This window comes from Sus scrofa, chromosome 1, assembly GCF_000003025.6.
Source record: "Sus scrofa isolate TJ Tabasco breed Duroc chromosome 1, Sscrofa11.1, whole genome shotgun sequence".
NCBI classification, from domain to species: Eukaryota; Metazoa; Chordata; class Mammalia; order Artiodactyla; family Suidae; genus Sus; species Sus scrofa.
In genome coordinates this window covers 167,098,805-167,122,527 of record NC_010443.5, presented here as the reverse complement: position 1 = coordinate 167,122,527, position 23,723 = coordinate 167,098,805, and the positions used below count along the sequence as shown (strand labels likewise).

General features: G+C 38.5%; 1 protein-coding gene across 1 annotated transcript in view; it reads right to left on the bottom strand.

Annotated features, from left to right (window-relative positions):
* Positions 332–23,723, bottom strand: part of GLCE (glucuronic acid epimerase) — a 114,267-nt gene continuing 90,875 nt past the window's right edge. The window contains exons 2-4 of the mRNA XM_001927959.7: positions 15,492–16,087; positions 10,185–10,430; positions 332–4,583 (exon numbers count right to left, since the gene is read on the bottom strand). Coding sequence (XP_001927994.1) covers positions 3,559–4,583; positions 10,185–10,430; positions 15,492–16,074 — 1,854 coding nt within the window. The 5' untranslated portion in view covers positions 16,075–16,087 and the 3' untranslated portion in view covers positions 332–3,558. The remainder of the gene's footprint in view (positions 4,584–10,184; positions 10,431–15,491; positions 16,088–23,723) is intronic.

Below are 23,723 nucleotides of genomic sequence, written 5' to 3'. Positions count from 1 at the left end.
TTTTTCATGTTACCCGTCTTCTTCCATCTGGTACCCAGGCCTGAAGACCCTGCTTATGCTCTATCTCCTCTATGACATCCTTCCTGATTGGCCAATCTGGCATTTTATTTTTCTGGAACTGTTTTGTGGACACTGTGTTCCCTCTATAGACTAAACTTCCTTGGGTTTAAAACCCATGCGATATTCCCCACTTTGTCTTAAAGGGCATGAGACACCTTCAATGAACCCTTGTTGCCGTCAACAGCTTAACAGAAAATAATAGTCAGCAATCTATTTGCTGGGCTCAAGTAGTCTTAGAATAAGCAGAGAAGAGAAACATTCAGGCATATTTCTTTTAAGATAAAAACTTTATTTTACAACTTTATAAAGCAGCTTTACATTAAGCACAAACAATCCATTGACTTTGTATAGAAACAAAATACCTTTCCATCTGCAAAAAATCAAGTTTTGCTGTATATAAAACTAACATGTGCACATTGTGCTTAAACTGCAAAGTCTGTACAGCTTTACAAAGGACTACCCTTCAGAAGGGCATCCAGTAAACACTTTATTGCATATTTAACACATGGTATATAACCCACATGTACGATGGAGAAGTAAGATAAAACAATCACAAGGAGGATGAAAATAGCAGCTTTCAGTGAAAGTTTGCACACCGACAAAGAAAAAGGACTGCCACATCTGGAGAGTTGTGCTTGTGTGTCATTTCTGTATTTGCTCACGTATACTGGATGGTTTTTGGATGAAGCCTTTATGTACAATAACTCTGAAAGGGTCAAACCTGACCTTCATCTGGAAATTTTGGCTGGTTTTATAACTGAAGTGGCAACAGATTTAACTTAACATCAAAGATAACTCAAGATAAATGTAAACAACTAATACCCATAATCCTGGAACAAAGAAAAATTTAAAGAAATAAAACAAAACTTCAAAATACCTTCCCCATTATCTCTAAGCTCAGAATAAGTAAACATTTTGCATGACTTAAAACCCTAGAAAACTCCATAGGTATTTAGGAACAAAAATGTGATATATGGTCTTGGGCAGTGTTTCTCCATGTATGTCCCCCAGATCACTTGCATCAGAATTACCTGAATGCTTGTTTAAAAATGTGGAATTATTATGCTTCATAGGCAGATTTACTAAATATCTGGAATACATATTTCAGTAAGCTCCAAGTGATTCTGAGGCATTTTAAAATGTAAGAACCACTGGTTTGTTCTGATGGTGCAGCTATAGGTTCAGCTCAACCTCTTTGAAAATTCTGGGACCACAGGAAACACTGAGTTGCTGTTGCAAATTGGAAGGCAGTGTGAAACCAACAGTAATAAATAGCAATGCCGTTTCTAGATCAAAATGTCTTTCCTTTTTCAGTGGAAAAAGACAGCCACATTGTTAAGGCACTGATATTTGTCATAGAAGCAGTACCATACTGTTTTTACTGACTCCCTCAATCTGAAGTACCAGTATGCAAACAAAAGGCGAAGTCTGGACTGCTCTAAATAATAACAAATACGATCAAGTAAAAAGGGTTTCCAGATTGCAGAAAGCTTATTTTTGAGTGCTGAAATAAAAAAGGAGGAGCCCAGATATTCTTGTTGAGACATCTAATGTATAAGAACTCCAAAGGTTAACAGCTAGGAGGAAACTTAATAACCCACAACATTTTGTGTGTGTGTGTGGGGGGGGCAAAATCAACTTGTGGTCACATAAACTGGGAGTTTAAACTTACTTTCCCATAGACAGTTGAACATTATCCTCAGTTGTAGATCTTTTGCTCCTACTTGCTCTTGCCACGAACACATATATTTTGCACATATATATGTATGTACTTCCTGGTTTCTGAGTGGTGTTGGGAGATGTAGTATGCCGGCAGGTACCCACCTGGCTGCTGATGTGCACTTCATGCAGGTCACATACACTGCACGACATGTCAGACCTAGTCCCCCAAAAGTGTGGGGTATCACATTTCCAATCTAAGTTATCATATTTAGTTTACTGTCATACACTAAAACAAAGTATCATACGCTAAAACAAAACCAGCCTCCTTCAGTTCTGCCGTACTGCCTGAAGTCCCACAGCAGACAATGCCCAGGGTTTGAGGGCTATGATACCTGTTTCTGTGAGCTATGATGGGATATAAAACCGAAATAAAGGTCTGATTACTCACGTATAGCAAATGTAGTAGCATCACTTCTTTCCCATAGCTGAAATAATTTAAAGTTAAAATTGCAAAAGAGGAGTTCCTGTTGTGGCGCAGTTTAAACGAATCCAACTAGGAACCATGAGGTCGAGGGTTCGATCCCTGGCCTTGCTCAGTGGGTTAAGGATCCGACGTTGGTGTGAGCTGTGGTGTAGGCTGCAGATGTGGCTTGGATCTGGCATTGCTATGGCTGTGGTGTAGGTCGGCAGCTGTAGCTCTGATTAGACCCCTAGCCTGGGAACCTCCATATGCTGCAGGTATGGCCCTAAAAAGACCAAAAAAAAAAAAAAAAAAAAAAAAAAAAAAATTGCAAAAGAAAAACACTGATGCACAAAATAAATAGTTTGGAAAGTTGCCAACCAAGAATGATTTAAGTAGGAAAGAAACCTGTTATTATAACTCTTACATCTGACCTACTATTACTTTTTAAAGGGAAAAAAAAATCCTAAAAGGACAGTAGTAGGGGACTTATCAAAAATTACTTGCTCCTCCCCCAATTTAGGTTTATAATAAAATTTCCCAAATGTCCCCCAAAACAGACAAAACTCTCAGTGTAATCTGAAATGAAATACAAAGTTCTAGACAGCAACAAAAAGAAACTACCAAAATGGGTTGGAGGAGGGACAGACTGATTATCAAACCTTTACTGATTGTAGATCAAGTTTCATAAAACAGATAACGTTTTTGTAATTTCTTGTGCAGTCAACAAGTTTCATTTTAGTTGTGCTTACATTATATAACTGTGAAGCCTGAACACTGGTTGTGTTTTTAATTTACATATCTCAAGAAAATCACAAATCCAAAATATTCTCCATATATAACAAATGCAACAAATGCTCATTCACCCCCCAAGAAATTAATGTATAGAAAAGAAACATCATTTTTAAAGTTGCACACAGTCCACTATTCAGGCTACAAGTACATATTTACTGTATTACAGCACATTATTTTTTTAAAGTCTGCTTTCAACATAAACATAAATAATCACATTTTAAAAGAGCCCCATACTAAGTTTTCAGGCAAGTGCTGGACAGGTAAGGGCTACTTACCGTTGCCTTTCTCAAACCGAGAGGATTGGACTATCTGTGAACTGTATAGGGTGAAAAGCAAGGCCAAGTAAAACATCTTCATTCAGCCCACTGACTTTTCTGCTCTAAATGCCACCTACATTTCTAAACACCGCAACCCATGGAATGCAATTATCTCAGAAGACTGGTTTTAAGGATCATTTATCACTTCAATGCAATCCACAAAAACCTAGTATATAACCTTTTAAAATGTGCCTATGCTCTGCTGACATAGAGCCCATAGTTTTTGTGTATAGCAGAGGCTGAAAGAAGATTTGGTTCTGAGCTCTAGTTGTGCTTTGCCCTGCTGCCTTTAAGGTAGCTTTTCCACCGCTTGACAAATTCTTTGAAGACTGGGGACTCATCAATGGTGCTGAGTAGCTGCAGTTGATTGATGTGGGTGGTGTGGTAGTCCCAGCGAGCCAAGTTGGGGGCAATGCCAAGCATGAAGTGTCGGAGGTCATAGATAGTTCCTGAGCCAGTGTCGTACAAGGGGAGCATGGCTTTAAGGGATTCCATACCACGCTCATACAAGTACCTCGCTTCTTTCCCAAGTTTTTCTCCTGCAGTTTCTTTTAAGTCATACAGCCCAATTAAAGAATACATAAAGCCATTTAAAACAAAAGAGCTAGGTGTGGTTGGATATTCTTCATACCAATCATGTTTATTCATAAACACAGCCTTAACTCCATGCTGCTCTGACAGAAACTTGTAAGGGGCTGTTGCCCTTAAAGCTGAGTTGAGGAATGTATGGTCTTTAGTTAGGAGATAGGCTCTGACTAAGGTAGAAATGGCTTGCCCCTGGGCCATGGCAGAGTACCACCCGGGCTCTAAAGACTTGAACCCTTCCCCTAACTTACGGGTCACCATAATTGGCCAGCCACCTTTCTCATCCTGGTTCCTCACCAGCCAATCACTGGCAGCGAAGAATGCGGCCATGTGGGCTGTGGTAGAGATGGTAATGTTGTCAAGGAATCCTTTCCCTTTCGCAATCAGCCTAACCACCTTCTTCGGCATTATTTTGGTTGGCTTGACAGCTTTTGTGTTGGAAAGACCCACTCCTTTTCTGAGGTCAGTGACCAGGTCCCTGGTAATCGTGCTCCAAGAAGTTCTGGGCCCGATGCCATAGTATATGTCTCTTTCTTTAAAAGCAATTAGCTGGGTATTTGAGACATAATGTACAGTGAAGAGCTGATTCTTTTCTGTGGTCTCCAGAACCACAGATACACTTCCATTTGTCAAGAACTTGAGGTCAAATGAAATAATAAAATCTTTTGTGTTCCCCAGTTGCAAGGATACACCATCACTGGTTTCTGTAGAGGGAAAATATACCAAAAAAGACTCATTAGAATAAAAGCTCTTTGTATTTAAAAGGTAACTGCAATTCATCCTTGACAACCACTGACCATACAAAATTAACACTTCAATATTTTTTTTCAGATTATTGCTTTTTAATTTTTATTTTTTACTAAATTAACCATAAACAGATGACAGAATTCTTGCTTCCATGATGGCTTCTGAGCATCAGGCCAAAGCTCTTAGCTTTTGGCCTATCTAGTTTACATTAGAGGGGTTAATGGCCTTAGCAGATAGCTAAGGTACTGTGATCAAGCTACCTTTTCTAGATCAGATACTGGATGATCAATAATCGATGTCTGTTCTAGAATACCCATTCTGAGGGAAAAAAAAAAAAAAACCCTAAAAGCTGTCTCAGCAAATAATATTGCAAGAAAGAGGCTAGAAGCATGGTTATTAATAAAAATTTTAAAATTCATGTATATTTAGTAAGCATTTATTATGTTCTAAGTGCTTTATACATATTAGCTCACTTAATCATTATAAAAATTACAAGAGTATTGCTATTATTACTCTTACTTTATGGATGAGGAACAGAGACAGAAGTTAAGTAACTGCCTAAGGTACAAAGAGCTGAACCCATGCTGTCTAGTCTGGCTACACAATACATACTCTTAAGCACCCCAACTGATGTTGGAAATGATAATAGGTCTGTTTTCACAATTCATAGGAATTGTGAATAAAATTTCTGGGAATTAAGCAATGGGCTCATGTCGTCAACAAAAAGTGAGGAATACCGAGGGAAGTGGTGGGAAAAGCACAGGCTTTGGAGTTAAAACAACTGTGTTCGAATTCTCAGTCTACATTTACTAGCTTTGAGATGTTTAATAAGATACACTTCTCTGAGCCTCAGTTCCTTCACATGTTCAGTGAGATACTATTACTTTGCAAGGTAATTGTGAGCATTTTTTTCTTAGAAAGGGTAGTGGCTTTGAACACAGTAAAAAATGATGATGATGATGATATTCTGAAGCCAGTGGTTTTGGAGGCTGAGGGGGAGGGGGAAGTAGAAGGAGAAGAAGGAGGAGGAGGAGAACAACAACAACAATAACAAAAATATATGTAGTACAAATTTTATAACATTAAATGTGACTATCCTGCAATTCATCCTTGACAACCACTGACCATACAGGACTAAAATCTTCAAAACCTATTCACAGATTATCTCATTTGATCCTTACAAGGATCCCTACAGCCTCTGAGGCTGGCTGAGCAGGAATTGCTGCTTCCACTTTAGAGATGAAGATATGGAGGCTTTGCAAGGTTAAAAGATTTGTCCAAAGCCAAATGCTAACTAGTGGTAGAGGAGGGATCTGAAACCAGGATTCCTGGGTCTAAGTTTGAAGATTTTGAGATAGAAATGATATCGGAGATAGGATCCTCCTGAGAATAACCAGCGAAAGAATTAAACAAAGCTACAGAATCAGACTTACTTTGAGGAGTCCTTGAGAAAATCTTGACTGCGCCTTACAGGAGCAAATGTAAACTGATGACAATGTATACACTGTGATTAGTTTGGAAGGTATTATCACCATGCTGAGTTGATGATTTAACTCTTCCAACACTGGACTCAACCACTGTGGGTATATTTGATCCAAGGCTCTTAATTACTTTATTTGATGAAATAGAAAATTAAGGAAGAATGACAATATCCTGGTAGACTTGTGTATCAAATGATGCTTTGAGTAAATTATTTTCCTTTTTTTTTAAGGGCCACACCTGCAGCATATGGAAATTCCCAGGATAGGGGTCAAATCAGAGCTGCAGCTGCCAGTCTATGCTGCAGCCACAGCAACACCAGATCTGAGGTGCATCTGCAACCTGTGCCACAGCTCATGGCAATGCCGAGTCCTCAACCCACTGAACGAGATTGGGGATCAAACACATGTCCTCATGGACTAGTTGGGTTTGGGTTTGTTACCACTGAGCCACAGTAGTAATTTGGAGGACCTGCCTTTGTTGTGACAGTCAGCACTACATTTTTTTTTTTTTGCCTTTTAGGGCCATATCTGCAGCATATGGAAGTTCCCAGGCTAGAGGTCGAATCGGAGCTACAACTGTCAGCCTACACAACAGCCACAGCAACTTGGGATGCAAGCTGTATCTGTGACCTACACCATAGCTCACCATGCCAGATCCCTGACCCAACGAGTGAGGCCAGGGATTGAACCCGTGTCCTTGTGGATACCAGTCAGGATCGTTTCTGCTGTGCCACAACAGGAATTCTAGCACTACTCATTTTAATGTTGACTTCATATGTCTTTGAACTGGAAGTGACTATTTGAACTAGTCACCTTTATGTTTCAATATAACAGATTACATAGTTCAAAGAACTCAATAATAAATGATGTTATGGGATACATCCTTTCACAAACGTACTATTAATGCTCCTCAAACCTTAACACCACCAGAGGGGGTTATTGAGCCACAAAGGATAAGTGACAACCCTCAATTTAAATCCATCAACAATTCCAGTCTTCACAACAATCTTATGAGACAGGTCTTTTAATTCCTACTTTACAAATATACAGAGAGGTTAAACAGCCTGTCTACATCACTCAGAAGGACCTGAATGGTAGCAAATGGAATGTGACTATGGTCGTGGCAACCACTTTGGAAATACACCTGGCATGGTTTTGAGGTCCAGTGAAGGGTCCTAAGCTACTGGAGACCTGTGCTTTAAATCTACTAATAGGAAGTTTTGAGTCTCCTGTTGTTTGAAATACATGACTCTTCTCTCTGAGCAGTTGTTCCTAGGAGTCACTACAAGGGTCTATTTTTGGTATATGTGGTATGTGTACATGTACTTTAGGTAGCAAAGGATGATAAACATTTAAGAATGGTCTTTAAATCAATGCTTTCACATACAACACAAACTGTTATCATTCATTTAATTGATAGGTTTACTAGGTGGAGTGAAAAAAGGCCTTACTCATAGCCTCAAGGAAAAGGAAGACAAGGGAGGGCTAGGCAGAAGAAGAGAAGCTCGTAAGTCTGAGAGGGAATGGCTACATAGAGAAGAGAAAGTGAGGTCATGGAAATGAAGCAAAGAGGATGTTTGGGAAAGGGAAAGCTAACAATAGAGTGGGATATGTTTAAAGTTTCAATTCATTCAATTTTAAATTAGGTGAGAGAAAAAACATTATTCAAGAAATGAAACAATAAAAGATACGCTGCAGATCTATGTTATGGTTCTTCCCTCTAGATGATTTTATTCCCTTTCAGGGAAAAAAAAATTCAAGGCCAAATAGAAAAGGGCTAACAGCATTTAGCCACTGGTCCTAAGAGCCTCATCTCACTGAAGCCTACGCTTTTCTTTTTCTTTTTCTTTTTTTTTTTAACTTTCTCTCTCTTTTTTTGGGGGGGGAGGGGTTTGTTTGTTTGTTTGAGGCCTATGCTTTTATGGACAACTTCCAATTTCTGCTCATCAATGATTCTCTGAATTTATCTCCCAGGAAGCCTATCCTCTAAAAAACTCTCTTTTCCCATACCTATGTTTTGTTTGTTTGTTTTGTCTTTTTTTGTCTTTTTAGGGCCACACCCACAGCATATGGAGATTCCCAGGCTAGGGGTCGAATTTGAGCTATAGCTGCTGGCTTATACCACAGACACAGCAACGCTGGATCTGAGCTGCATCTGCGACCTACACCACAGCTCACGGCAACGTCGGATTTTAACCCACAGAGCGAGGGCCAGGGATTGAATGTGCATCCTCATGGATGTTAGTGGGTTGTGTACCGCTGAGCCATGATAGGAACTCCATCTTTTGCCAGAGCCACAGCAACGCGGGATCTGAGCTGCGTCTGCAACCTACACCACAGCTCATGGCAACGCTGGATCCTTAACCCACTGACAAGGCCAGGGATGGAACCCGAAACCTCATGGTTCCTCGTTGGATTCATTAACCACTGAGCCACAATGGGAACTCCCCCATACCTAAGTTTCAATAAAAGTCTCACCTCTTTGGTTTCCTTTTGGCTCTGAGCAACAACTCCAATTCACTCTCTCTCACGTTCTTGTATCAGATGCACCTCCAGGCACAACCAAGGTATCAAAACAAACATCCTATTCCCATCTAACACCCTCCCACCAACAAAGAGTTCCAACCATAAGTAGCTAGTGTTCCACTGGCAGAGTGACTGTCACAGGCAGAGTTCTCTCCTTCACATGCTTAAGACCATCACAGAAAGTAGTTTTATCTCCCGTCACCGGCTGAAGAATGAAAGGCTAAAGTGAAGGTGACTTAGTATAAGGAGACCTATCATTTGTATTAACCAGGACAACCACAAGTACAAAATGAAATCTACTGCTTTAAATAGAAGAGAGTTCAAGAGATGGTTCTAGAAAACCTCCCAGAACTTAAGGAGATCAAGATAAGGGCTGCTTTTTCCATCCTAATCCAGATTAATTACCAATTAGTGTAAAGCTCCTTGGTGCACCCCAAATCAAACATCCTTTTTAATCTGATCATTTCCTGCCACAAATCACAAACTAAATATTAAACATCTCCATGTACTTTCTCACCCAACCAAGCCCATTGTTTTACAATAAGCAAAGATGCTCCATGTACTGGAATATCACAGAATGCCATCAGAGAAAATAAGTTTTAGTCACAGAATAAAAACTAAAGGTCACCCATTATTTGCACTGCATTAAACACTCATAAATCCCTTACTTAAGGCCATCTAGAATAAGTAGATTTGTGTTGTGGCTTTCAAGGTCTGTGAATTACATAGTCATCAATAAAGGACAAGGAGAGAATACAGAAAAGGTCTTATAACCTTTTCTCTCCTTTTATTTACCAAATGGCAAGGTTGGTGGGAAGGAGGATGAGTTCTGTTTCTGACAATATTTCCCCACAGAAAATTAAGCCAGAAGTGCTAACTAAAATTATTTCATTGTCTTTTTAAGTAATGAACTCATTAATTCCCATGGCTATTGATTAGTGGAGAAAAATACATTACATCCCAATTAATGAGACTGTCTTAGTAAAAGCGGAAATGCTGCATAAAGTTAATTTGACTTCATAAAAGATTTTATTAAACAAATGTTTTTATATTAAGTTTGAAACATTCTAGTACATTAACAAAATTCAATATAGGAAGTAGGCCTGGTTGGTAATGCTCTATTATCTTGAAAAAATAAAAAGCTACTGGTAAAAAATAAGCAAAGGAAAGGATGGTTCTCTCTATAAGGAAAAATTTCTACCTTAATGTAAAGTAGTTTAAAAATTAAAGAATGTGCTGAAATATTAAAATAAACTTAGGAACTTCATTCCTATGGGATATAGATCCCTGGAAGGAGACAGACATCATGCAGTAACCTGATGCTTAATATTCAATTTGTGGCTTGGCTCTTTACACAGTAAATATTCCTTACATAGCCTTGAATTGTTTTTAGCTGATCCTTTTTTATAGATTTCACTTGGGTGACATCATTTTTTTTTTTTATATATGTAAGATCAAGGGTCTAATGTATTTTTTTAAAAACCATAAAAAAATTTTAAAGGAGTATCATAGGTCAACATAAAATTAGAAAACACATAATATATCACTTACCTGGAGCAATGAATTGTTTAACATTGGTGAACCTAGACTTATCAGTCACACTAGCCATAAAGCAGCCCTTTGGCACAGTCCAGTCACTGAGCTTGTTACTTTTGTCCCTGTCTTCTGCTGTTTCATATACTTCTATGTGAGGGGGTTTCTCAGTTAGATTCTTACTGTAATGACTTAATCCATACTGTGCAATCTGGATTGGGTAGAAATAGCCTTGAGGTCCCCATTGTGTAGACAAAGGTACACCTATATAAGATAGAGAAAGAAAATAAATAACCATGCTCAGACATTCACAATCCTATCCTGAGTACCACTCTTCATTGTTTTATTTCTGGAGGATGTTCTAAGAGTTGTCAGCAACTTTTAAGCTTCTTTATTATACTATTTCCTTTCGTTTTGTTTTGTTTTTGGAGGGGGCACATCCATGGCATATGGAAGTTCCCAGGCTAGGAGTCAAATCCGAGCTGTAGCTGCCGGCCTATACCACAGCCACAGCCACAGCCATGGGGGATCCGAGCTGCATCTTCGACCTATACCACAGCTCACGGCAATGCCAGATCCCACTGAGTGAGACCAGGGATCAAACCTGCATCCACATGGATACTAGTCAGGTTTGTTTCCACTGAGCCACAGTGGGAAATCCCTATACTGTTTTCATAATGACTAAAAATGAGTATCAAATTAACCAGAAATGAAAAACAAGATTAAGTATTCATTTGCTCTCATTCATTATTTGTTGATGGATAGCAATGCAATGTTGTAGATTCATTTAAAGACTAATTTTTTGTGTGTGTTACTATTGCTCATAGCTACAGATGCCATATTTCATAATCCTGTTTCATACACTCAAGTTTTATACAATCTAAATACATGTAGTTAACATTACTAGTTTTGGGAGTTCCCGTCGTGGCTCAGTGGTTAACGAATCTGACTAGGAACCATGAGGTTGCGGGTTTGATCCCTGGCCTTGCTCAGTGGGTTAAGGATCCAGCGTTGCCGTGAGCTGTGGTGTAGGTTGCAGACGCAGCTCAGATCCCGCGTTGCTGTGGCTCTGGCTTAGGCTGGCAGCTACAGCTCCGATTCAACCCCTAGCCTGGGGACCCCCATATGCCGCAGGAAGTGGCCCAAGAAATGGCAAAAAGACAAAAAAACAAAACAAAAAAACATTACTAGTTTTATTTTATAATATCAGACCTGAAATTTTCTTAAATATCTGTACTTAACAGTCAAGGTAATTACATACTCATCTCTCCTTCCAATGTCAAGATGTGTGGTCTGGTAACTATCAACTGATGGTTAAAGTATTTGCTTAAAAATCCAGCTATGACTAGGCAACTTTAAGTGTAAATGCAGCTTGTAATTCCTTTTCATATCCTTCATGTCAAAATGCAATTCTTGAGAACAAGGAGGGTGGGTTTTTTTTTTGCTTGTTTATTTTAGGGCTGCACTTGCGGCATATGGAAGTTTCCAGGCTAGGAGTTGAAATGGAGCTGCAGCTGCAGGCCTACACCACAGCCACAGCAACCCCAGATCGGAGCAACATCTTTATGGATACTAGTCCGGTTTGTAACTGCTAAGCCACGATGGGAACTCCAGGAGTGGTTTTCTTTTTTTAAATGAATTAAAGTTGTATATTTAAACATAGATTCTTGAAATAATTCATTAATGGATTACCTCTTGCAAAGTTCTAAGCAAAACTTTAAATGTTTGGTATTAGTGTTTTAGTGATTTCCAACATGGGAAACAGAATAATATCACACTGCTCAGAACACTGTGTTGCTGCATCATGGTGTACGTGCTGAGAGACTAACTCCTATTTGAGGTTTTGAAATAAATTAACAAGCAACAGATGGGCACAGCAGAAACTGGGAATCTAAAAACCATATGTATTTTGATGTAGTTTCAAAATAGTTTAAGGAATTAGGGACCATATAGGCTAAGAAACCTAGAGATAAGCTGTTTAACTTTTTTTAATTTCTCCAAGGGCTAGATTTTTTTTTTTTTCAAAATTCAAACAGAATTATTTTCACTTAATAAAAGGATATTTTATGCAATATTTAGATGGGTAATAACTATAATAATGTGCAACTGGCATAGGAAGTTATAGACTGATCAAAGGAATAGAATAGAAACATATTCTGGTATTTAGAAACATAATCTAGTTTCCAAGTATTTCATTTATGATAAAGATTGCATCAGGACTCAGTAAGGAAAAGAGAAGATTATTCAATAAACATTAAGGGGAAAAAAATCTAAAACTACACCTATACTATTTGCCAAAACACAAATTTAGCTGGACTAAAAACTTAAATGTTAAAAAAAAAAAAGGTAAAAAACCAAACCCATAAAACTATTACAGGAAATAGAGACAAACAGCTGATCATATTGTGATAAGTAATCTTGTAAGCATAAAAAGAGAAATTTTTTGGAGTTCTGGTTGTGGATCAGTGTTAACAAACTGGACTAGAATCCATGAGGACACGGGTTTGATCCCTGGCCTCGGTGGGTTAAAGATCCAGCGTTGCTGTGAGCTGTGGTGAAGGTCACAGACGGAGCTCAGATCTGTTGTTGCTGTGGCTGTGGCTACGGCCAGCAGCTACAGCTCCGATATGACCCTTAGCTTGGGAACTTCCATATGCTATGGGCGCAGCCCTAAAAAGACCAAAAAAAAAAAAAAAAAAAAGAGAGAGAGAGAGAGAGAGAGGGAGAGAGAATTTTTTTCTTTTTTCTTTTTGTCTTTTGTCTTGTTCTTGTTGTTGTTGTTGCCATTTCTTGGGCCACTCCCGCGGCATATGGAGGTTCCCAGGCTAGGGGTCCAATCGGAGCTGTAGCCACCAGCCTACGCCAGAGCCACAGCAACGCGGGATCCGAGCCGCGTCTGCAACCTACACCACAGCTCACGGCAACGCTGGATCCTTAACCCACTGAGCAAGGCCAGGGATCAAACCCGCAACCTCATGGTTCCTAGTCGGATTCGTTAACCACTGCGCCACGACGGGAACTCCGAGAATTTTTTTCTTTAACTTAAGTTTGGTAAATAGAACTAAGAGCTTCTAAAACTAACAAATTACTAGTAAAATGAAAAGACAGCCAAAGTAAAGAAAATATCTTTAACAAATACAACAGGTGCTACTACCTTTGCTACATATGCAAAATGTCCTTCATATATTTAAAAAAAAACACAACACTAATCACATTTGGGGAGAAAAAACATTAAGGCCATTTTATAATGGTTAAGAGCACATAAAAGAGATCTGACCTCACTAATTGCTACAGGAAGCAGATTATGAGATCCCTTTGTAAACAAGAGATTAAAAACCAATGTTCCACAATGTCAGGAGCTGGGTGACAGGAGCACTGGAAGCATGAATAGGGTCAAGTTTCTTGGAAAGTAGTTTGTTAAAATAGATTGATTGGTGTTATCTGACATGGCACTTTATTTCCTAGGGAACTACTCTGAGAATACAATTAAAATAGCAAACAATTAACTATGAATATCTATACCATTATGCATAATAGCAAAAAACTGGAAATGACCTAAATATCCCACTAAAAAGAAAGGTTCCATATATTACACGTCCTTATTATGAATACTAGTGATTAAAATGTTCAATATTTAATAACAAGGGGAAATAAAATATGTTGAATAAAAAAGAATACAAAATTAACTATAGCATGATTCCAATTTGCTTACAAAATGTTTATCTACAATAACAACAAAAAGATTACAAAATCACATCAAAATATTAACAATGGCTATGGGTGATTTTATTTTTTTCTTTAGCATCTAAGCACCTATTAACTTTATACATTTTTTAAAATTTCTGGAAAAAAAAGGTTTGGCAATGAATATCTTTGAAGTCTCTAACAAACTATTACCCTATTGAATATTATACATAAATATCATTACAACTATGTTAAAACATATGCCTAGATATAAAGACCTTCTGAGAATATAGAAAAGTGGTAGTAATTACTCTGAAGAGGTAAGAATATAGGTGAATTTGGCCCCTCCTCTCTTTTAATCATTTGGTAAAGATATTACAAAAAATAAAATATTAAGATATTAAGAAGGATAAAGAAGATGTGGTACACATATATACTGGAATATGACTTAGCCATAAAAAAAATGAAATAATGCCATTTGCAGCAACATGGATGGAACTAGAAAATATCATACCAAGTGAAGTAATTCAGGCAGAGAAAGACAAATATCATATGAAATCACTAATATGTGGAATCTAATAAAAAATGATACATGGGAACTTGTTAACAAAACAGAATCAGACTCAAAGATTTCGAAACCAAACTTATGGTTACCAAAGGGAAAACACCGGGGTTGGGGGATAAAATGGGAGGCTGGTATTGACATATACACACCATATATATATATGGAATGGATGAATAACAAGGACCTACTGTAGAGCACAGGGAAATCTCAATACTCTATAGTTACCTATATGGGAAAAAAATCTGAAAAGGAATTTGATATATGTATAACTGATTCATGTTGCTGTAAACCTGAAACTAACATATTGTAAATCTATTATACTTCAATAAAATTTAATAAGAAATGCAAACAAAAATACTAAGATATTAAAATCACCTATTAATAAAAAAATTAAAAAAGTGAAATAAAATTAAACCTAAAGCAAGCAATCTTAAGACAGACCAAGTTCTTTCCTCTGATCGAATGATGTACATTTAAAATCAAATTCAATTTGGCCTTCTGATCAAATCTTAGGTTTGAAATACAAATTCCAAAATGTACTTAATTCTACCTATTAAGGACTCCTACTGCTCCAGGTTTTAAAGACAATGAAAGACAATATGTAACAGACTACAAGAGTTCAATAACTCAGAGAAAATGGTATTATCTTGTTCTAAGAACTTTAAACCTCCATCCAGAGATGATAGCTGGCTAATCTGGTACCAGGACTGCATGGGTACACTGATGGGCCCACTGGATGGGGGCTCTTCCTTTCCCATCTCCTCTCCTCTCATAGGACAGTAACTTTATATTTTAATGCTGTGCCTTGGCCTTACTGATGGTAATTTTAGATTCTGAGGCAGGTTAATGGAATAATCCTACTTAATCAGGTATGATTTACTGCAGCCCTTGAATCACACCATCTAGAAAGCTGCCCGAGGTTCAGGTTTAACCTGTTCCTCCCTGCTAAGTCAGAGTGATGAAAGGTCTCATGATAGTAAGCTATGTATATACTTGCTGTATAATTAATACTTACAATCTGTTATTCCTTAACATACTCAGGAAAGAAAAATGCAGTGGAACAGACAGATACATACCTTCAACCCCACTTATGCATTTGACTCTGTCTCGGACTTCCACATTGTAGCCTTCAAAGGACATAAACACACCATCAGGGTGATAAGGGGCTCTCTGTGTATAGACTTTGGAATAGCTATGAGAGAATTCAAACCTATCATAGCCATCGTACTGAACCACCTTTCCATAAACATCAAAGTATTTCTCTACCCAGGAGAATGGAAGAAAGACTTCATTCCCCTCTCGTCTCCCTTTAATTGTATGTTCATCATTTATGAGACAGTCAATTTCTTCATATTTGAGCCCTAACACTTTGCTTCCTCCATTGCTGTTGAAGCCACCAACAACAGGGGGTGCTTTCTGCTGTTCTTGAGGAAATGTTTCCTCAGACTGTTTGGCCATGTGGTTGACATGATTGTTGCTCTCAGATGCTGCTGCTCTTTTTTCTAATGCATCCACTCTGAAGCCACTACTCAAGTGCCGTGGAAACTGGATCGCTTTGTCGCTGGAACACTTATTCCATAAAAGTACTGTGACCAAAGTGAAGAGTGCACAGATGATAATCAAAGTCTTATAGTTGACCCGAGCTGCCAAGCAACGCATATTCAGACCATACCTATGGAAGCAAGAAGAAAAATTCATGCCAAGGTGTACTACTGACATTTCATAGGATAAGGGTTTCTTTACTTTTTTATACTGAACCACCATAATTTTATTAACTGCATGTGATCTGATCAGATTTAAAATTACTAATTCAAAAGTTTCAGCAGAGACAAAGAGAAGGCAAGAGGTGCTTCCCTCTCTTAAAATGCTCAGTTAGCATGACCCTTTAAAGCAAAGATTCCAAAATTCCTTTGTTAGTGGGTCTCTTGGTATCTTAGTAATTTTTTCACAAAGCCTCTAGGTCAAAAGAAATATCTAATAGTTCCATTTATGAAGTAGTTGGGCTGAAATAACTTAATACATATTTTGTCTTAACAACTTAGTAGCTGTATGAAAAAAATGTAACAGGTCTTTTCAAGGTCAACACTGACATCCATGTTGCCAAATCCAACAGTGAATTTCTAGCCTTCATCTGATGTGACCTTTCAGCAGCATAAAATAATCATTGACTCTTCCCTTCCTGAAACACTTTCTTTCCACGACTTCTAGGGCACTATTCTTTCTTAGTTCTCCTTATACATCACTGGACGTTCCTCAGTCATCTTTGATAATTCCTTTTCATTTCCCTGAACCTTAAATGTTGAAGTGCCTTAGGATTCCGGTCCCCTAAAGACCCCTTCTTTATCTCTGTTACCTCCCAGGTGATCTCACCCAATCTCATGGCTTTAAATACAATTTATAGGCTGACTATTTCCAAAATTCTATCTCCAGGCCAGACCATTCTTCGGAACTGTAGGCGCATATATGTAAGTGCCAACCCAAGTAACTGATATCTTTACTTGAAGGTCAAATGGACTTCTGAAATACAACATCCAAAATTTAATCACTAATCTTTCCCCTCAACCTGTTCCTCCTTTCCACTGCTCAGACCAGAAATCTTAACTCCTTTCCTGCTTACCCCATATGCAACCAATCAGGAAATCCTATTGGCCCTATCTTCCGCCCTTGCTCTACCTAATATTTTGAACACAGCAGTCAGAATGATGCTTTTAAATATAAGTCAGATCATGTCATTCCAGTCATGACAGAAGAATTTGATGCTATTGCTCATGTGGTGAACTAACTGGTCTTGACTGTAATGTAGGTAGTCCTGGACTGTCTGCTTCTGGGGTTACTGGGAAATACAGAAAATTATGAGTTAGTTATATGTGCAACATATGGAATATTTCAGTCTGCTGAGAGTAAAGAGAGCAGTCTGACTGCTGTTTGCTACAGTAGTTCTGTAAATTATATTATTGTGTAAATCCACAGCTACTTATTTCATTGTTCTAATCCTTCTTCCCTCTTTTCCTCACCATAAACTCTTCTGGCAGCAATAAGGTTAAAAACAACCATACCCTTGAATGAAAATGATTAATGAAAAATTACAAAAATGGGAGTTCCCGTCGTGGCGCAGTGGTTAACGAATCCGACTAGGAACCATGAGGTTGCGGGTTCGGTCCCTGCCCTTGCTCAGTGGGTTAACGATCCGGCCTTGCCGTGAGCTGTGGTGTAGGTTGCAGACGCGGCTCGGATCTCGCGTTGCTGTGGCTCTGGCGTAGGCCGGTGGCTACAGCTCCGATTCAACCCCTAGCCTGGGAATCTCCATATGCCGTGGGAGCAGCCCAAGAAATAGCAACAACAACAACAACAACAACAACAGACAAAAGACAAAAGACAAAAAAAAAAATTACAAAAATGATTTTCTGCCTTTCAAGAAAGTGGATGGTAAATGTGTAATTCATTCATTTCTTTTAATTCTAAGAGGAGGTAAACTTTGAGTCCTTGCACGTCTGAAAGCAACTTTATTCCACTCTCACCTCTGATTTAGTTTGGTGGGATACAGAATCCTTGGGCTGCATGTTATTTTCTTTCTAATACTGTAGGCAGTATCTTACTTTTTTTTTTTTTTTTTTGTCTTTTTGTCTTTTGTTGTTGTTATTGTTGCTATTTCTTGGGCCGCTCCCGCGGCATATGGAGGTTCCCAGGCTAGGGGTTGAATCGGAGCTGTAGCCACCGGCCTACACCAGAGCCACAGCAACGCGAGATCCGAGCCGCGTCTGCAACCTACACCACAGCTCACGGCAACGCTGGATCGTTAACCCACTGAGCAAGGGCAGGGACCGAACCCTCAACCTCATGGTTCCTAATCGGATTCGTTAACCACTGCGCCACTACGGGAACTCCCTGTATCTTACTTTCTTAGAGCATTAAGGAATCCTGATGAGAGGCTTGATTTCAGCCTACTACTTGTCACTTTGTACATGACTTCCTTCTGGAGCATTTGTTTACTCTAGGAATTCTGTGGTTTTGTGAGAATGTTACACTATATTGGATTCACTATTTCAGCACTTGGTGTGCCCTTTAAACCTGAAAACTTGTATTCTTTTCCCCTTGTTTAATTGTGTAGTATCTTCTGGAAGCTCTCAGTATATTAGAGTTGTTTTTTGGTAATATTCTGATTATCTCTATTTTCTTTAGTGGTGATTTTTCTGGTTATTTTAGTCTCATAGTGTTAGCTTTCCTCACACGCCTGGTGATCTTTGGTTACTCATTCAGGCTTTCGTGAGTGAATGACTCATTAGCCAACACAGATTTCCTCTGTTATTGTGAAGACAGTCTAATTTTTGACTAGACTGTTCTCCTGAGAGGGGCTCTGTGTGGGCTGGGTACAGGCTGAGTGGCAGTGTTCCTTTAGGGTGTGGGTGGAGAGCAGCAGGCCCTCTAAATGCCAGAATGAAGATGACTTTTTCTTTTGTCCTGGAAACATAACTTGTATTCTAGAAGGCTTAGCTTTCCCCAGTTTCTTTGAAGACTATCTGGCTGGCATATTGCCTGGGTTCATACCAGCTATCTGCAGTCCAAGTGCAGGGGTGTGAGAGATATGGGGAAGGAAGGGGTACAGCTGCGCCTTCTAGTACTCAAGAGATCCCAAAAGCTGTTCAATTACTTCTCTATGGTAATCTTCCCATCTTTATTGCTATCAGCTTCTTCATTTCTTATTTCTATATATTTTATCTGAGTTGGGCATCAGGAGGGAAGAGAGGCAAAGGTATGGGTCTCGTTCAACTTGGAAATCATACACAGATTATAAGAGCTGGAATCCAAATTTAGGATCTGCATTATTACCAATAAGATAAATGTTTGAATGCTAAAAAACAAAGTGTGGTACAAGCAAACCTTCAGAAATCATACTGAGGTAGGAGGTAGATGGGCCCCTGGGCAGAGAACAGAAAGGAGGTAGAAAGGCCCCTGGGACTTTTTGGCCGAGTAAATTGGGCCTTGTTTCTCTTTGATACATCAAGGAAAAAGTTAATGGCAGGTGCTGAGCTCTGCTGGAGTAGAAAGATGACCACTTCAATCACTCCTGGGGTCAAGGAGAGCTCCCCAAATACATATGTGCTATAAGACTTTTAGGGATCAGAAAGGGAGGGGGTGCCAGGCCCTAGTAATTCTTGATACCATCCCATCATCCTTTGCCAAAAGATGGGCATGCATACTGGGGAGGGTCCTGTGTCCAGTCAGGTGTGAGAAATAAAATATGGTAATTGGCCAAAGGAAAACAAAGACCCAGAAGAACTGTGCTAAATAAGTGATTTAAATCATCTCCCTGGTTGCTCCTCACTGAGGAGGATGCCTGCAGCTGCACTCCTCTTTTGGGTGTGTACTACCTACTGCCTTGCTTCTGTCTTATATAAACTACTTCTCTCTGTGCTCTCCCACATGTTGCCATGTTGTACTGTGACTCTAACAATAAACTATACACCTGTTTTCAGTCTTTGCCTCCTTGCAACATTCTTGCTTTCAACAGGAGGCAAGATTCAGGGCAATTCTGCTTTTAGATTCAAGTCAATCTAGTGGCTAGGATTCCTGGTTTTCAACCAGGCTGCCCAGGTTCAATTCCTGAGCAGAAAATTAAGATCTCACTTCAAGCTATCACTCACTGCTGTCTCTCCGAGATCAATATATTTATAAATTGAGGGCTTCCTTATATAGTAATGCAGGCAAACAACACTAAATGATGTTTAATTTTAAAAAGCCCTTCATTAAAAATATTTATGTGCTAATGTTTAAATCACCTATCACTGTATCTAACATTTAGACCAGTAAAAACAGACATATAATTTTTGTTCCATCTTTGAGACATGCCCTTCCTCCATGACTCAAATGAGAGTAGACGCTGCTTATGGAATTAGTAGGCTACCATTATGATGAGACACATGAAAGTAAAGAAAAATCAAAATTAAAAATTTTCAAAATCCTTTATGGTATCAGATTTTGTTACCTGATACCATTTTTTACAAAAAGCAATCAGGGCTTAGAGAAATGGATGACTCTAGTCTGGGGGCTTGCTATGTCAGGAAACAAAGAGAACTTTCAAGTATCAATGGGATCATAATCCAAGGGATCAAAATAGCAATAGGGAATAGATAAAACAAGACCGAAACATTGATAACTGTTGAAGCTGAAAGATATGAGGGTGGCTCACTGTATTACTCCATAGTTTTGTTTCTGTTTCAACATTTCTATAATTTCTATTACAGCAAAAAGACACAAGACAGAAATGAATCTGAAAGGCCCCTTCCCCATTAAATCAAAGCTATGAGAGGTATGACTGACACTGACTGAAACACAATGAATAATAAAAAAAAAATCCATGAGTATATAATGATATTTAAACAGGAGAACACTGGGAGTTCCCACTGTGGTACAGCGGAAACGAATCCAACTAGTTTTCATGAGGATGTGGATCTGATCCCTGGCCTGGCTCAGTGGGTCAGGGATCCGGCGTTGCCATGAGCTGTGGTGTAGGTTGCAGACAAGGCTTGGATCCAGCATTGCTGTGGCTATGGCCAGTGGCTGTAGCTCTGATTTGACCCTTAGCCTGGGAACTTCCATATGCTGCAGGTGTGGCCCTAAAAAAAAGCAAAATAAAAAAATTAAAAAAATTAAAAATTAAAAAGGAGAATGCCAAAAAAGTACTTATATCATCTTCTGATGAAAAGTGGTAACTAAGTGAAACAATCTATTTATCTATCTGGCCTTTGCAGAACAAACCAATTGCCTCAGATGATAAAGAATTTTTAGAGAAAAAGAGTGACTAATAACATGGAAGAAAAAAATTAAAATTACAAAATTAGAATTATGTGATCCTTAATGAAATTACGCAAGTGTTATATTGAGGCATATGTTTGATAGAGACCTAGAGGTTCATTCATCACCCTAATTCAGTGGTCAGATTCAGCCTCACTAAGGATGACTCATCAAGAGACTGTGTCTCTTGATGAGTTAAAATAAAAAGTACAAAACTTATTATACATCCAAGCCAAAAATATTTAACTTGGACCTCTCAGGCCCTATAATTAAACTTGGAGTTAACAGGAAATACAAGGGATAGAGGAACAAGTTAAAATGCAGAGGCAACCAGTATATCTAGAAGGTGAGACATCCTGCAGGAGAGCTGGCCCTGTCTCCATGAATCAGTAGTATGAAAAGACAAAAGGAGACTGGGTTAAATATTTTTTTTACAGAGACTTAAGGGATATAAGAACCAGATGTGAAACCTGGTGCTAAGCTGGGAACTCTGACTATGGACTTAGTAAGAAGGAAAGATGGAAGGTCATTTGGAGACTGTTAATTGAAAAAAGGAGGTTACAAGACAGCACGTAGAGTATGATTTTCTAATTTTCCATGAATATATTTACTATTTTTGTTAAACCATAAAATAGAAAATTAAGCACTTTCGCTAAAATATTAAAAGATAGAAATGTAAATTTTAAGTTAAAAGTGTCTATAAATACTTGGTTTTCAAAATAGGCACTAACATTTAGGTGGGAGAAGGACGGAAAGAAAACTCTGAGTACTAACATGTAGTATTAAATATTGAACAGGCTTATCTAAAGATAAGCACAATAATTTTATTACAGTGTTTCTCAGATTACAGAAAATTGACTACACAAACTTTCAAATTCAAAGAAAGTAGATTGGAGGCAGCTTGGATCTGGCATGGCTGTGGTGTAGGCCAGCAGCTGCAGCTGTGGTTTGACCCCTCGCCTGGGAACTTCCATATGCCACAGGCCGCAAAAAGCAAAAAGAAAAAAAAAGTAGATTGCAATGATATTTTACTAAGTATAGGTGAGAATAACTTTAAAAGCTAAAACCAGGGTTTTCTGCTAAGTAGTGATAAGCTTTCTACTCATTTTAAAGTTTCTACCACATCCATGAACTAGGTTAATATTTTAAGTCAAAAAATAATAAAAGAATGTATTAAAATTAATAAATTAAAAAACTTTGAAACCTCATGTACTGCTGATCCTAAAGATTTTTTTCATTAGAAACACAATCCAATAAAATTTAGTAACCTTAGAAGTCTTAATACGTTAAACAACATTCAGTTAGCATCATAAAGAAACTGGAATAACTTCTTTGCAGAAATAGCTAAAAATTAAGTAAAGCAAAAATATAACTCAAAAACTGTTCTCTTCTTAAATGATTTACAATTCAAATTTTCCTGATATCTTACTTTTCAAATTCATTTTCCTAATTGAGTATTTCAAGTAACCATTAGAATAATTCAGTAAACATTAAAACTATGGACATTACCATGAATTTTTCAAATATGAAGGGAAAATACTAACCAGGGAGTTCCCATTGTGGCTCAGCGGTAACCTAAGCCTCACTCAGTGGGTTAAGGATCCAGTGTTGCCGTGAGCTGTGGTGTAGGTCGCAGATGCAGCTCAGATCCTGTGTTGCTGTGGCTGTGGTGTAGGCCTGCAGCTACAGCTCCAATTAGACCCTTAGCCTGGGAACCTCCATGTGCTATGGGTGTGGGCCTAGGAAAGACAAACAAAACAAAACAAAACAAAACAAAAAACCTATCTTACTTCGTACACAAAAATTAACTCAAAATGGATTAAAGACTTGAATGTAAGAAGTGAAACCATAAAACTCCTAGAAGAAAACATAGGCATCACATTCTTTGACATTAGTCTTAGCAACATCTTTCCGTATATGTCTCCACAGACAAGGGAAACAAAAGCAGAAATAAACTAAAAACCTTCTGTACAACAGAGGAAACCATCAACATAGTAAAAAGATAACCTACTGGAAGGGAGAAAATATTTGCAAATCATATAGCTGACAAGGGATTGATATCCAAAACATACATAGAACTCATACAACCCAACAACAACAACAAAAAACCTGATTAAGAAATGGTTAGGAATTCCTGCTGTGGCGTGGCAGAAACGAATCCGACTAGTATCCATGAGGATACTGGCCTTGCGCTATGGGTTAAAGATCCAGCTTTGCTGTGAGCTGTGTTGTAGGTCATAGACATGGCTTGGATCTGGTGTTGCTGTGCCTGTGGCATAGGCTGGCAGCTGCAGCTCTGATTCAACCCCTAGCCTGGGAACTTCCATATGCCATGGGTGCGGCCCTAAAACGCAAGAAAGAAATAGGCAGATGATCTGAATAGACATTTTTCCAAATAAGACATGGAGATGGGTAAGAGGCACCTGAAAAGCTGTTCAGCATCATTAATTATTAGGGAAATACAAGTCAAAACCACAACGAGATATATCACCTTACACCTGTTAGAATATATGTTA